The following is a 15969-nucleotide window of genomic DNA, read 5'->3' as shown; positions in this document are numbered from 1 at the left end:
CTACCAGATTTAAATAAGCATTTAATTAGGATTTCATTAGTATTTAATATTGCTTTTTTCAATTCCAAAAAGTTAAATTTTCACTTCTTAGCAGATATTTTAAAGTACAATATTAAGTTTATACAAAATGAGCAATTAAGCAAACACCATTATTTCACATTCTTCAAAAATACAAATTCATATTTATTCTTTTTTGGGTTTAGAGGTTTCTTCCTTTGGAAGTACTGAACCTGTAACGTTTTCATATCGCTCAGTGGAAGTCCGTTGTTCCCATGTTTCACAAATAAATTTGGTAGGCTTTTACATAATCCAAATAAAACTATTTGGGATTTTAAAAAACTTTCAACCAAGACCTCTGGCCAATGACTAGTGTGTGTCAAAAAAAGAAGGTTGTTGTGGGTCTTGCCTCTCCTGGCCAGAAAATCTGAGCCAGAGATTCAGCAAAACCCTGTTTCCAGCCACCTTCCCCAAACAGGAACTAGGAGTTTACAGGGAAAAAGAACAGCCACCTTGAATTCCGATCTCCCACCCCCATATTCTCCAAAACACAACAAAGGATGTAGACTGTTGAGTCAAACAGCGCCCTGGGGAGGCCTGAGGACACAGGGGAAAAGGGCAAGAGAGGCCTCTTGGACTTGGCACCACTATGAGGATAACAAGGATATTGCAGAAAACACCCCTGGGTTTGGTGAAGAAAAGATTTTATGAAAAAATTTCCCCGTAAGAAAAAGAGTAGAAACTGCATTGAGCTGAGAAAGTGACATGACATCACCCAATTTGGGGCCCAGCAAGCACACCACCAAAAGGGCAGTGTGTGGTTTTAAACTTTGCTTCCAGTAAAAAAAGCTTGTACTATGTACACAATGACATAAAGATCCAGTTTAATTTGCATTTTTCAGTGCAGACTGAGAAGCCCTCTCTTGAACAGGAGTAACAGAAATGCCCAAACAGTGATCATCAGCTTCCCCAAAAGGTTTCAGAAGAAACATGGGACCCCTTCTCTTGCCTCCCAACACGTGCAAGAGAAAAGAGGCTAAACTGATGACCAATCAGAAATATGCTTAATTCAGTTTTGTTGCCTCTCCCCTCCCCAATATTTAGGAATGGTCAATTTCTGGTCTATGTCATAGCAGAACTATTTGCATATGATCTATGGAAATCTTTCTGCTTTGGCTGAAGTATGTTTTAAAACTTCTCTATTCGTTAGTAGCCTGAAAACTGAAGATAAAATGGGAGGGGAGAGGAGTGAGAGGGAAGGAAGAAAGTTCATAAAGCAGATTATTAACAGCTTTGTTTACTGGATTCAATGAGGGCTGGAGGCTTTTGCTTAAAGAGCCGACAGGATGGCTAGGGTTGTGACCCCCACCACCTTCCCCAAACATATTTCTGATTGGTGGTGTAGAAAAACTGTAAACTCATTAACAATATTGTTGCAGTTCCACAATCAATGATTTCAGTGACTCTGGAGAAGTCTTTAGGATTAAGGACAATGGACCTGATTACAAATGTAAAAGTCTAGAAAGTGCCAGGTGTCTACCTAGGAACAACCGGTTTCTTCCTTTCAGGCATCACTGTGTTAACGGTGAAGGGGGAAAGATGGCTAACGGCCAAGCAAAAGTGATGAAAAAGGGCCTCAACAGTCAGCAGAAGAAAACAGGGCCCGCAGCAGTTCTTCAGAGAGCCTGAGGGGGTGCCCTTGGGCACACAGGGAAGGCTTGCATAGATTGAGCAGTTGCTGAGAATGCATAATAGTGTTTCCCTATGGACAGCCTCATAGCACAGGGCTGATAGAGTGGAAAAACGCGGCCAGGCCAGGGTCACATGGGACAACGACCGTCAAGCTACACATATTGCACCAAGGTAAGTGCTTTTCTTGTCACACCTCAATTTAACTTTTTTTCTGAGCAAAAAATAAAACTTTGTGGAAAGTATATATATGTATATATACACACACAAAAGAAATTGCAGCAATTGAGTTAAAGATAAAATAACCTAAAGTGCTTTTTTTTAAAAATTATTTCTTTAATATACCAATATGAGGTTCTGCAAACCCGTCCCTTTGGACACATTCAGCATTATACAAAATCTCTCAGAAAAACCCACCCGCCCATTATCCCCATCAGTCTGCTGCCTTGACCCTGAAAATAAAACTCTCCAGTCTATTAACTCTCCAGAGATGGTGAAAAGAAGTCCCTTTCTTCTACCCAGAGCACTCTTCACACCTTAAGGCCCCTCCTGGGCTTTGTACCATGATCTCCTTCTAAAGGGGGGATGGGGTGGGGTGGGGTGGGATTCAATGAGTGACACCAATTCCTGTCATCAAACTACTGATGCCCCCGAGAGGTTGGCCAAACTGCCAGGAAAGGTAGGGCCACTTTCCCTCGATGCCTCCCTCACCTACCTGGGAAGGGCCAAATTCACTAAGGCAATTTGGTGGTGCCAGCCGAAGTTTGCGGCCACCTGCCAAGCCCACAAACCCCCAAATTCCCCAGGCTGACTAGCACCCTATAAAGGGGCAGTCTAACTGGAGATGCCAGTGGGAGCAGAAAGTCTCAGTCTACGGGGCGTATGATTAAGGTTACCGTGGGAAGAAAAAAGGCGCGATTTTACCTGCTGGAAGTCTGCACACCTTCCCTAGCTTCACCCTAGGATCGTTCCTGGGTTTGAAAACCACTCTTCATGAAGGCTCTTTGTGGCTCCATTTTCAGTGGCCCTCTCTTCTCCAAGGCCCTTGGCACTAGAGACCAGGCTGATAGAAGGGGGGTAGGGTGGGGATGAGTGCTAGAAGAGGAAGGAAATGAGACTGCCTACCCTGTGGAGTAAACCTGCTCTTCACAACCACTCACTAGCATGTTAAGCATATCCCTGATGTTTTCAAAAGCCCCCCTGTAATCAGTCGCCCTCAAAAGGCAGATACTTCAACTAGAAAAATCTGTCAGCCTAAAACTCTGCTTCTTCACCACCCTCAACCTTAGGAGAGCAGAAAAGTCACTGACCCGAGCAGACCCAACACAAGCACAGCAGTGGGGAAGCAATATTTCAACCATGGGCACTTCCAACGGCCTTCACCGGGCTCCTGTTTTCCACCTCAGCTCCCAGGAGCCACATCTCAGGTGAGCCTAGGGTGCGCGCATGGGGAGGTGTCTTGGGACCCCACTGTGCTGCTGTCTCTCAGAAGGTGTAGAGAAAACAGCCAGGGACCTACCGCAAAGCTTCCCACGAGCTCAAGGCTGAGCGACAGCCAAGGACAACCCATACTCAGCAGCTGTTTTCCAGGGAGACGAACCCACTGTGGTAACAGAAGGTTCCTCCTGCCTTATCAACTTCTGCGGAGGTCACTGGTCACCCAGAACCCACCAGTTTTTTGGACAGGAGAATGCAAAGGGTCAAAAAAGAAACAGATTCTCCTGACTAGACCCCAGGAGTGAGAAACCACCAGCTGCTTGTAGTAAAGCCCACTTCTCTCCATGGCAGTCACATTTACCACCTCTGCCCTCTCATCCGAATCTGTCCCTGAACATCCTGTTAAAAGCAGGGCCCCTGGCTCCCAGGTAAATGATTACTCTAGATACTGTCTTGGTTGGCCCTGAGTAATGGTGCAGGGAACAGGAGAGTGACAAATGCAGATCTCGTCACCTTAGGGAGTGAAATAGGAAGGCGAAATCACGGCTGCTTTCTGCCCAACGTCGCTGACTCAGTAGGGCAGCCCTGTGTGTGGCACCCTGCTGCTCGCTCAAGGGAGGGACGAGGCCCTTGGGAGGCAGAGGCCTCGTTAGACCTTGGGCCATACCTAGTTTCTGAGTTCAGTGAGTGTGGGGAGCACTCGTGACTACATTAATATAGCCAGTTAAGAGAAACTTTCCATTTTAGTGTGGATTGTATTTTATGTTTTAAGAGGCAATGACTGACTCGGAGCCAAAGGCAGAGAGATGGATATAATTCTATACACAAATAAAAAAAATTTTTTTCCCTATAACACAACTTAATGAAACATTCCAAATGAGATAACTTATTGCAACATTTCAGGCTTTTTGGTGGAAGGGAAATTTTTTGTTTTACCCTGAGTAGAAGATCATCGCTTTGTGTTTTTTTTTTTTTTTTTTCTTTTTTCTGTTTAGAAATCATATGACTAAGCCGAGCAAGTCACATCCTTCTTTGCACTGTACTAGGCTGTATGCAAAATCCAGAGGGGTAAGAGGCAGAGATGGTGGGGTGGTGGGGGCAACCAAAAGCCTGGCTGGAACCCAGAACCAGGATACCTGGCCTGCCGATGACATGCCAACCGAACATCACTCCCATCAAGCCGCACCTTCTCCTGATCAGCAAAATGCAGCTCTTCTGCTCCGAGGAAGAAGATACCATTCAAGGAAGGCAGACCACCAGCCAGCAACTGGCCATAAACCACATGTCCACTCTAGGACAAAACAGGGATGATCCCCAAGAAAAATTCATCACTGTGATCTGCAAGCCCTGGCAACCAGGAGAGAGAGAAGCGAGAACCCAGAGCAAACAGTATGATCACGTTGATAGAGCCTGCTCCGCACAGGTGTCAGGGACAGACAGAGAGCAGTCAACAACTTGCTAGGGCTCCGAAGGAAGCGGACACTCCCCACAGCCTCGGACCAGGATTTTGGATGCCCGTTTGTGATGCCGCTGGCTGCAGGGTGACATCAGCCATAGTCACCCTCAGCTCCACCATCACCAAGCACAGACCACAAAACCAGCTCGCCCGATCCCTGTCCAGCTCACGGCTGTCTGACCTGCCTTTGCCACTTGCCTCTTGGATGGAGTGAGGGTCTGGCCCTGCAAGCAAGCTTCAGCCTCAAAAGACACACAGGGCACCGCAACATCCGACACACTGAACTCCACTGCCCAAACTACGAAGACCCCAGTGCAAGTGATGGGCAGCATCAGATTGATGAAAACCACACCCTTTCATTTAGAATTTTTATGCATACGAGTAACCTTAATTTCCAAGTTCACATGACAATAAGCAAAAGTGACATACAGTGCAGCCAAACAGTTCATTTATAACTTAGCTTTTTTTTGTGTTTTTGTTTTGTTTTTTCCAAAGATCAGTTCATTAAAAATGGATGCTCCTGGGATTCGAATAAAGAAAATACGTCTGAAAGGTGAGGATTACAAACAGTAGATTTCTTCATCCTTCAAATTGCTGACCCCCACGATGTTACGCATCACACACCTCCTGCTTCCTGCTCGGCCTGTTCCAGGAGGGGAGCACATGCGGGCCTTTCACTTGGAGAAACTGCTGGTCAGGCCCATCTCTTCCTCTTCCTGCAGTAGTGCTTCAATGGGAATCAGATTGGAAGTGGTGTCCAGGCTCTGGAGGGACAGAAACTCTGACATATCTATGGCACGGAGCGGCTCTGTCTGCGGGTCTGAAGGAGTCACCGCCTGTCTGCTTTGCTCACAGGAGGCGGCGGCAGTAGAAGAGGATGACAGGGGGATCGGGGGTGGGGAGAAAGTCTGTGGTGGCAGCTTCAGGCTGGGCCCGTCAGGAGGCTGGGCGCTCAGCGTGGGAGGGGGCGGGGAAGGACAGCCCTTCCTCCTGCCGGCCGCCCGCTCCTTGGCAGAGTCCCGGCACGCGCACTGACACTGACAGGCCTCCTCTTGTTTGATGATGATCACAGGAACACTGAGGCCAATCTGCTGTACAGCGCTCCCTGCGAGAGAGGCGAGAGAGACTGCTCTTCAAGTAGCCGCAGGGCAAGGGCAAGGGCAAGAGGACAGGAGGGTGTGAGACTAGCTGAGCACCGCGGAGGCAGAACGATGGGAAGGGCTGGATGCCACGCTCCAGGTTTTGTTCTGCTTTAAATTGGACCGCGTTCTTCCTCAAGTAAGAAGCCTCTGACACTCCCCATCCCCTCCAAGACAGAAAAGCCACACATCTAAATGCACCCTAGTCTCCTAGCTTCATCTCTGGCCACTCTCCCAGACACCCACCATGCCAGCCACAGTGGACGCCTCTCTCTGCATGTTCTTCAAAGCTCTGGGCTCGACAGCTAGTCCTTCTGCCTCAATTCTTCTGGAGAACTTAACTCATCTCTGAGTTCATTCCCCTCCTCTCCCAGTGCCTCCAGGCAGTGTTTGCAGCAGGCTTATACCTTAGGGCTGGCCCGAGGGCACTGTCGTGTCCAGGCTGTACCATTTAGCCCTGCCTGCCCAGAGGCTCTGACCTCCTTTAGGACATCCTGCTCAACTTTGCAGCCATGGTCTCTGACACATTTGTGCACACATTCCTCATCTTTTTCCTGTCTGTTGTGCACAAGCACACTCTGAACTTAGACAGGCTTTGTGTGTCTCAAAAGAGCTTGAGACCACGGGGCAAGAGAACAGGTCGGGGGCAAGGCCTGTCTGAGAACTAATGCTTTGGCATTGCCACAAACTCACTGATGCCTTTGGGGGAGTCATTTCATCTTTCAGAGCCTAAGTTTTCTAATGTATAAAAGAAAGAGTTTGAGAAAAAGGACCCTTTAGCTTTATAGGAGTTTCTGACCCAGATGCTATTTCTTCATTACTGTAATTAGAAAAGAGTCCAGTGAATTAATAACTTCTGTCTTTAGCATTAACTGTGATTCACACTTTTTTCTGGCTATATTAAAGGCTACATGTAAAAGGGAAAGAACCATTACTAGTTAAAGAAGGTTAAATGTGGTATTTATGCTATAAATGCAGTAACTTTCAATAGCTTTAAGAATATGAAATACTCTAACAGAAAAATAATACATGATAAATGTAAGTTAAAAGAAATTAAAATGTAATTTAAAAGAAATTAAAATCCAGGGCAAAGCAAGATTAACTAACTGTGCCTCAGGGGGCCCAGAGAGTTGACTTGCATTTACAGCTAACGCAGAATTACGTACCTGTGCTACTGGCTACTGGTACTGCAGTGGTAAAAAACACCTTCTCGACTTTAGGTGCTTGCTGCTGGGGAAAAAAATCACATTTATGGCTACTCAGATATGATAGATCCCCAAGGACATGACGCCTCCCCAACTGTAACAGTCATCCATGAGGACAGAAAACCCTCAGTGTTCAGGGATTTTTGCACTGAGCGATGTTTTGTTTGTGCTCTGACATGAGGTCACCACACTGCTGGACATTCAGTGCTAACAATGTAGCTGTCTTTGTCCCCTACTTCTTGGCTGTCTCCCAGCTGCTTAATCCAGTAGGTTCTATGTGCACAAAGGCTCCTCCAAGGTTGCTTTTCTCAAGTGGACGGTCTTCTCAGGGGGAGCCTGAGGGCTAGTTTCCCCTCTAAGTTCTCTACTCCCTGTTGACTCCCGAAGTTCTTTTTACCCCTTGAGAACTAAGCTGCATGCTAAGGACAGGCCAAGACTTCCTCTCATAGGCAGAAGACCTATGAAGGCCCTAGGCAGCATGGTTTAAGCTGCACAGAATGGTGCTCAAGGGTGAGCCCTGGACTTAGCCTCACCAGGATTCAAGTTCAAGCTTGGTCACTTATTAGTTTTTGATGTCAGGCAAGTAATTTAACCTCTTAGTCTTGGTTTCCTCACCTGTAAAAACTGGGATGACAACCCAAAGACTCTCCCAAAGGCCCCAAAAGGATGAAATGAGATGATGCATATGAAGCCTGGGGCACACCATGGGGATTCAGCAAATACTAGCTGTACATATGATTACTAAGTAGGACCATCAAGTTGTGCCCAGAAATCACCCCTCACTTTAAGGACACTTCCTATTCAACTGGCTATAGGGTTTTTGCTTTCTCCAAGTCATATTAAAAAGGGCTTTATCTTTCGTCCTTTTAAGGAAAATAAAAAGTGCCTCTAGGATGAGTCTAGGAGGAATATGAACGCTTCTGGCTAAGTTATAGGGGAAGACATTCTGAAACAATTATGGAGGAATGAGACTCACATACAAATACATGAAAGCGAACATGTGCTTAGTCACTTCAGTCATGTCCCACTCTTTGAGACCCTATGGACTGTAGCCTCTGTCCATGGGGATTCTCCAGGCAAGAATACTGGAGTGGGTTGCCATGCCTTCCTGCAGGGGATCTTCCCAAGCTAGGGATCAAATCCAGGTCTCCCACATTGCAGGCGGATTCTTTACTGTCTGAGCCACCAGGGAAGCCCACATGAAAATGAACTGGGCGGAAAAATAAGAAGCTGTTCCATGCAATTCCCCAGGGCAGCACAGATCCAGAAAAAGGAGATAAAGAAACCATGGATGCACGTGGTTGCCGAGGGGAGGAGAGAAACAGGCGAGGGGGAGTAAAAACTGCAAAAGGCCAGTTGCAAAACACACACGTCATGGGTATGAAAGGTGCAGTGTGGGGGATACAGGCAGTAAGTATGTAAACCTTTGGGTGGTGACATGTGTGGTGGTGTCACATATGGTGACTAGACTTATCGCGGTGATCACTTTGAAATGTACAGAAGTATCACTGTGTTGTCTAACAGGAACAGAGGCAGGTCCATTGTACTTCAAAACAAACAAACAAACAGACTCACTGAAAGATCAGTTTTGTGCTTATAGGAGGCAGGGGCCGGGTGGGGAGAGGGGGAGTTGGATGAAAGCAGTGAAGAGCCAGACCTCCAGTTAAGAGATCACATACTAGAGGCACAAGGCACAATGTGATGGACACGATTAACACTGCTGTATGTTATATACAAAAGCTCCTTAAGCAGTGAACCCTGAAAGTTCTCACACTCAGACATTTTTTCCTGTATCTTTAACTCTGTATCTATCATGTGATGATGGATGCTCACTAAACGTGTGTCAAATTATTATGCTGTACACCTCAAACTTATACTCTGCTATCTATCAATTGTATCTCAATAAAACTGGAAGAAAATAGAAAAAAAAAAATGCCATGATCATAAATGAGATAGTAGGATCATTTTCTGTATACAGCCACCAGCAAATAAAGAACAGTAAAAAATAATGGGAAAAAAAATATTTTTTTGGCCGTGTCGTGTAGCATGCGGGATCTTAGTTCCCCAACCAGGGGTTGCCCTTTGCAGTGAAAGTGCGGAGCCTTCACCACTGGACTGCCTGAGAAGTCCCTGAAAATAATTTTAAATAATGAAAACAATAGTAACACCAAGAAACCCAACCACCTGGAGGCAGCTTGGATCACAATGCTGAAGAGGCCGTTCCAAGGACGCCGGCCATCTGAAACTGGAACTAGGGTGCCTCCAGAGGTGGTGGCGCCCATCCCGTTTATGGAACTTGAGTGCTCTTGCCATTTTGCTCCAACCTGCCTTTCCGGTTTGTTTGGCAGCATCATACATCCGCCCAGACCTACTCCTGCTCAGTGCGGCCTTTCCTCCACTTAATTCCTGCTCACACCTCAAGAAGGCTCACCTGGCGTGTATGGCCACCCAACAAGCCTTTAGTCTCTGAACCCCTCATCTGGCAGCACAAGGTGGCAATCAGGAGCATGGATTCTGGGACTGGTCTGCCTAAGGCTTTGCCATTTATAAGCTGCGTGACCTTGGACTAGTCACTTAACTTCTCTGGGTCTCAGGTCTCCATTGATAAAATCATATCTACTTCCTAGGATTGCTGTGCTTAAAATACTTAACATGGGGGGGGGGTGACATCTAGAGATACAAACATATACAGATGTTAATAATCATTTATCAATATTAATTCACTTACAATAACAGTACCACATTGATACAAGCTGTTAATAATGAGGGAAACTAGGCTGGGGGTGGGCAGGGAGCAGGAAGTGTATGGAAGTTCTTACTATTTGTTTGATAAAACCTAAAAAATATATATATAATCTAAAAATAAGGTCCCTAAGGTAATGACTGGCACGTTAGATCCTCAATTTTAATAAGTGCTTAGTTAGCACGGGAAGCCCATACATACAGTAAGGGCTCAAAAAGTCACAGCCATTGTTATTTTTTATTACCATTATTTTTATTATTTGACACTTTATCTACTGGTAGCATTACCTTTCTTTTAGGCATTTTAGCCTCTTTAACTAGAATATAAGTTTTTATCAAAAAGAAATCATGTTTTTTTTTCATTTTTCCAGATTTCCAAGAGTATCCTGTGTGGTATCTGGTATACGGCAGGCCCTCAAAATATACTCAGTTGAACAACCACGTCATGTCCTTAGCCATTGAGACCACACACTTGGGTAGAAAATGGCTCTACGATGGATTCTGGGAGCACAGATTACTTCTGACTTGGCCACTGGTCTGTTTCCATCTAATGAGGTCCCATCAGTCCCTCAGCCTAGGCTGGACTCTGCCTTGGAGAACGTTCTCAGGCTCTCCTGTCAGAGCTGACAGAATCAGACCACAGCTGAAATACCTAGGTGAATCTGAAAACTGCTTCTCTGGCCTCTATTATAGGTACTGACCACAACATTCCAGGATTTACGCTGCTTGATTATGGGGGAGATGACTGGTAGAATGATGTGTTTCGGGGTAGAAACGACAGCCGTTTTCTTTTTTTGAAGTAAAGGCCTCTGAACACATCACCCACCCATACACTTCGCCCACTGGGTCCCTTTCCACCTCATACTTACAATTTGCTCTTGAGCCTGCGGCGTGCTGGTGGCACCATTCAGTAGCCACTGTAAGTTCTGCTCTCCCATGACCAGGCTGGGCTGCAGGATAGCCGCACTGGGAGTCGGGGTGATGGTTATAGTGGGATTACTGGTTAGGACAGAATTGGCATCCAGGGGCAGAGTCTGGACCATGGCTGGCAGGGGCTCAGTAGTACTTTGTGGTTGGGGTGGTGCTGCCATGGCTGATGCCACTGCCGCTGCTGACGCCAAGGCCCCAGCAACAACAGAGAGTCCTGGTACGATGGGCTGCGGTGCCTGGAGGCGCGGAAGAAACTCTTGATGATTGGCAGCAAACTGCGTGCTGTGGGCAACAGGCGCTTCTGGAGGTTGTGAGAGAGCAGGGGGGTTGCCAAATGCAGCTTGCTGGGAGCCAGTTCCTAGGGAGGGAGCAGGCAGAGGAGCAGATGCTGCTGAGGCTGGTAGTAGAGGCTGGGGTGGCTCGGGGATGCCAGGCTGCAGTATAAGTGGAAGAGATAAAGATGCTGAATGTCTTGTGGATGGCGGAACATCACTGACTGACTCCGCATCACCATTAAAACTTTCAATCAAGGCAGCTGGCAAGAAAAAGAAATAGAAATATAGATACACATTCCAACCCTTATATAAGCCACAAAAACACAGTCTCTATGGGCCACACCAGAGACAGCTGAAGTCTGTTAGAGCCGATTCCTTCACCGCAGACAGGCTGGCTCTCTGCTTTTCATCTAATGACTCCTCTGGTCAAAGTACCAGGCTTTACCTTCAACCTCACTTTCTAAACGTGAAGACCTAGTATGGACCTAACCATAAAAAATATGTGTCCTGTGGCTTTTGTGGAAAAGAGATTAGACCTTCTTTTCTTGGCATATGACCACTGAACACACTTTCTAACTACTGTGAAGCTTCAGGGACATATTTTCATTCAAACACAATTTGATCTACATATCTCAAGTTTGGTTTGTGGATTCTACCCACTCATGAATGGGGTGTCACATCAGAAGAAAGTGCTCACGACTCCTCTCACTTTTTGAAGCCAATGAAAGCTTTTGGAAAACGGGACCTTCTTCATTTGAGGGTCCAGGAAAAGTAGATCCTCAAGTAAACCCTTGATGAGGGAAGCAGGGGAAAGAAAAAAATGGAATTGAGCTAAAAAGCCCATCCTTCTGTGATCCCTCAATGTAAGTACACTTCATTCAAAGGACCTGAAATATATCACTGTGCTTGACATCTACCGTGTCAACAAGTGTGAATTCTCCTTCCCAGTGCAGAGATCTGAGGGGGAAGAGAGTCTGTGTAACAAACCTGTCTGTTGAGGATCTTCCTGAATTGCCGGATCATCTGACTTCTGGAACATTGGTCCAAAAATGATTGCTGGTGAGAGAGTGCTGAGATTCTGGCCCTGTGTCAGAGACAGAGACAAACGTATGAGGTGCACATCCAAAAGCAGGTCTGCACCACGAGAGCACAGAGCAGCAGGACGAGAATGATCTTTGGCTATGCTTCTGGTTTCTAACTTCTTTTCCTAAGGTGACATTTATTCCCCTAAGCCTCAGACACTGAAGATCTGGGTCTTCAAACACTCTAAAGCAGGAGTTGGCAAACTGACTTGCTGGCTGAATGCTTGTTTCTGCAAATAAAGCTATACTGGAATAGGCACTGTGGTTCACTTTTGAATTCTCTCTTTAGCTTCTGCACTGCAACGGCAGACCTGAGGAGTTATGCTGAGAATGTATGGGCCACAAAGCTGAAATCATCTATCTGGCCCTTTACAAAAAAAAAAGTTTGCTGATCCCTGCTCTGAAAGATAAAATCCTACATAAAAGTGGGGTTGTATAATATCTATTACTCGGAACTTGCTTTTCTCATGTAATAATAATAATATATTGTGACTATCTTTCAAGGTTATTATATAACATCTATAATATTCTAATATGTACCCATGGTGCTGAGTCAAACAATATAAAGAAACATAATAACAGACAATTATAACAGCCTTATCCTCACCACTGTCATTCCAGTTTCCTTCTAACTTACAGTTAAGAAAAGGTCAGAGGCACTTTGAAAAGCTATGAAAAACCAAAACACCTAGATCCCTGAGGGCTTGATTCCTGCCAGGCACCAAATAAAATGACCACCTCTAGGCTTCCCTTTAGTTTATTTAAGGGAAGGGGAAAAACAGTAATTCTCTCCTCTGTGGTCCACCTCCACTCCACATTCTGTAGAGCAGGAGTGACAAAAGCAAGATTCCAAGTTCAGTGAAGCTGATGACCAGTGTGATATAGGGTTGGCCAAAATGTTTGTTCGTATTCTTTGTAACACGAAGGCAGAAACCTATGTAAGGCTTCCAGCCTCTAGTCCAGAGGGAGTGAGGAATCAAAGGCCAAGAAAATGCCTTGAAAGCTTTCATCATGACACAAAGTAGGAAATTATATAATTTATAATAATTTATGAAAGTGAAAGTCACTCAGTCATGTCCGACTCTTTGCTACCGCATGGACTGTAGCCTGCCAGGCTCCTCTGTCCATGGAATTCTCCAGGCCAGAATACTGGAGTGGGTTGCCATTCCCTTCTCCAGGGGGTCTTCCCAAACCAGGGATCGAACCCAGGTCTCAAGCATTGCAGGAGGATTCTTTACCATCTGAGCTACCAGGGAAGCCCAAGAATACTAAAGTGGGTATATATAATAATTTATATTATATATAATTTACAAAATACATTACATACATATGAATGTATAACTGAAACAAAAGTCTATGAAACAGAGCCTGTCCTTATGATCTGCAATGTCTTCTCTATTTTCTATTCTATTGCTGTTCTCAAAATGTTGATTATAACCCACTATTTTATAACCCAATATAGATGCACCACCCAGTTGGAAACACAGTGAGCTAACAACCTGCCACTAAGCCGCAAGCTCTGCGACTTCTTCATGGTTGTTATTTTTTTTGTTGTTCTAGTTGTTTATGAATCATTACAGGAATAACACTGTTTAAAAGGAATGAGTCTGTGACTTCAGAAGATGATGTACAAGAATTTTCACAGCAGTACTACTGTAACAGCTCCAAACTAGAAACTTTCCAAACGCCCAAGGGCGGGAGACAGAACATACTCTTATATTCATTTAGTGTAACAACGCTTTAGGCGCTTTGCTGGAGCAGCCGTGAAGAGATACCCCACATCCAAGGTAAGAGAAACCCAAGTAAGATGGTAGGTGCTGAGAGAGGGCATCAGAGGGCAGACAGACTGAAACCACAATCACAGACAACTAGCCAATCTGATCACATGAACCACAGCTTGTCTAACTCAGTGAAACTAAGCCATGCCCTGTGGGGCCACCCAAGATGGGCGGGTCATGGTGGAGAGGTCTGACAGAATGTGGTCCACTGGAGAAGGGAATGGCAAACCACTTCAGTATTCTTGCCTTGAGAACCCCATGAACAGTATGAAAAGGCAAAAAGACAGGACACTGAAAGATGAACTCCCCAGGTCGGTAGGTGCCCAATATGCTATTGGAGATCAGTGGAGAAATAAGTCCAGAAAGAATGAAGGGATGGAGCCAAAGCAAAACAACACCCAGCTGTGGATGGGACTGGTGATAAAAGCAAGGTTCGATGCTGTAAAAAGCAAAATTGCACAGGAACCTGGAATGTTAGGTCCATGAATCAAGGCAAATTGGAAGTGGTCAAACAGGAGATGACAAGAGTGAACATCGACATTCTAGGAATCAGCGAACTAAGATGGACTGGAATGGGTGAATTTAACTCAGATGACCATTATATCTCCTACTGTGGGCAGGAATCCCTTAGCATAAATGGCATAGCCATCATAGTCAACAAAAGAGTCCAAAATGCAGTACTTGGATACAATCTCAAAAAGGACAGAATGATCTCTGTTCGTTCCCAAGGCAAAGCATTCAATATCATGGTAATCCAAGTCTGTGCCCCAACCAGTAATGCTGAAGAAGCTGAAGTTGAACAGTTCTATGAAGACCTACAAGACCTTCTGGAACTAACACCCCAAAAAGATGTCCTTTTCATTATAGGGGACTGGAATGCAAAAGTAGGAAGTCAAGAAACACCTGGAGTAACAGGCAAATTTGACCTGGGAGTACAGAAAGAAGCAAGGCAAAGGCTAATAGAGTTCTGCCAAAAGAATGCACTGGTCATAGCAAACACCCGAATATCAAGGAGAGATAAGAAAGCCTTCCTCAGCGATCAGTGCAAAGAAATAGAGAAAAACAACAGAATGGGAAAGACTAGAGATCTCTTCAAGAAAACTAGAGATACCAAGGGAACATTTCATGCAAAGATGGGCTCGATAAAGGAGACAAATGGTATGGACCTAACAGAAGCAGAAGATATTAAGAAGAGGTGGCAAGAATACACAGAAGAACTGTACAAAAAAAGATCTTCACGACTCAGATAACCAAAATGGTGTGATCACTCACCTAGAGCCAGACATCCTGGAATGTGAAGTCAAATGGGCCTTAGGAAGCATCACTATGAACAAAGCTAGTGGAGGTTATGGAATTCCAGTTGAGCTATTTCAAATCCTGAAAGATGATGCTGTGAAAGTGCTGCACTCAATATGCCAGCAAATTTGGAAAACTCAGCAGTGGCCACAGGACTGGAAAAGGTCAGTTTTCATTCCAATCCCAAAGAAAGGCAATGCCAAAGAATGCTCAAACTACCGCACAATCACACTCATCTCACACGCTAGTAAAGTAATGCTCAAAATTCTCCAAGCCAGGCTTCAGCAATACATGAACCATTAACTTCCAGATGTTCAAGCTGGTTTTAGAAAAGGCAGAGGAACCAGAGATCAAATTGCCAACATCTGCTGGATCATTGAAAAAGCAAGAGAGTTCCAGAAAAACATCTATCTCTCCTTTATTGACTATGCCAAAGCCTTTGACTGTGTGGATCACAATGAACTGTGGAAAATCCTTCAAGAGATGGGAATACCAGACCACCTGACCCGTCTCTTGAGAAACCTGTATGCAGGTCAGGAAGCAACAGTTAGAACTGGACATGGAACCACAGACTGGTTCCAAGTAGGAAAAGGAGTATGTTAAGGTGGTATATTGTCACCCTACTTATTTAACTTATATGCAGAGTACATCATGAGAAATGCTAGGCTGGAAGAAGCACAAGCTGGAATCAAGATTGCTGGGAGAAATATCAATAACCTCAGAATGCAGATGACACAATTGTAAAGAAGAACTAAAGAGGCTCTTAATGAAAGTGAAAGAGGAAAGTGAAAAAGTTGGCTTAAAGCTCAACATTCAGAAAACAAAGATCATGGCATCCAGTCCCATTACTTCATGGCAGACAGATGGGGAAACAGTGGAAATAGTGGCTCTAAAATTTATTTTGGGCTCCAAAATCACTGCAGATGGTGACTGCAGCCATGAA

At 45.1% G+C, this 15969-nt stretch overlaps 1 protein-coding gene and 1 long non-coding RNA gene across 3 annotated transcripts in view; one reads left to right on the top strand and one right to left on the bottom strand.

Moving 5' to 3' along the window:
- Nucleotides 1-4933: 4933 nt before the first annotated feature.
- The window catches only part of MTF1 (metal regulatory transcription factor 1), a 39638-nt gene continuing 28602 nt past the window's right edge, over nucleotides 4934-15969 (bottom strand). Inside the window, exons 8-11 of one of the 2 annotated variants that reach the window (XM_006077560.3) lie at nucleotides 11858-11954; nucleotides 10535-11130; nucleotides 6885-6948; nucleotides 4934-5684 (exon numbers count right to left, since the gene is read on the bottom strand). In XM_006077560.3, the coding sequence (XP_006077622.1) occupies nucleotides 5254-5684; nucleotides 6885-6948; nucleotides 10535-11130; nucleotides 11858-11954 (1188 nt within the window). In that variant the 3' untranslated portion in view covers nucleotides 4934-5253. The remainder of the gene's footprint in view (nucleotides 5685-6884; nucleotides 6949-10534; nucleotides 11131-11857; nucleotides 11955-15969) is intronic. The other variant, XM_025289051.2, reaches the window with a different exon arrangement.
- On the top strand, nucleotides 5681-11080 carry LOC112585719. The gene is made up of 2 exons (XR_006551982.1): nucleotides 5681-5857; nucleotides 10037-11080. It is a non-coding gene; the product is annotated as an uncharacterized LOC112585719 (long non-coding RNA).

This window comes from Bubalus bubalis, chromosome 6 (genome assembly GCF_019923935.1).
Source record: "Bubalus bubalis isolate 160015118507 breed Murrah chromosome 6, NDDB_SH_1, whole genome shotgun sequence".
Taxonomy (NCBI): Eukaryota; Metazoa; Chordata; class Mammalia; order Artiodactyla; family Bovidae; genus Bubalus; species Bubalus bubalis.
This window is presented reverse-complemented; position numbering and strand designations above follow the sequence as displayed.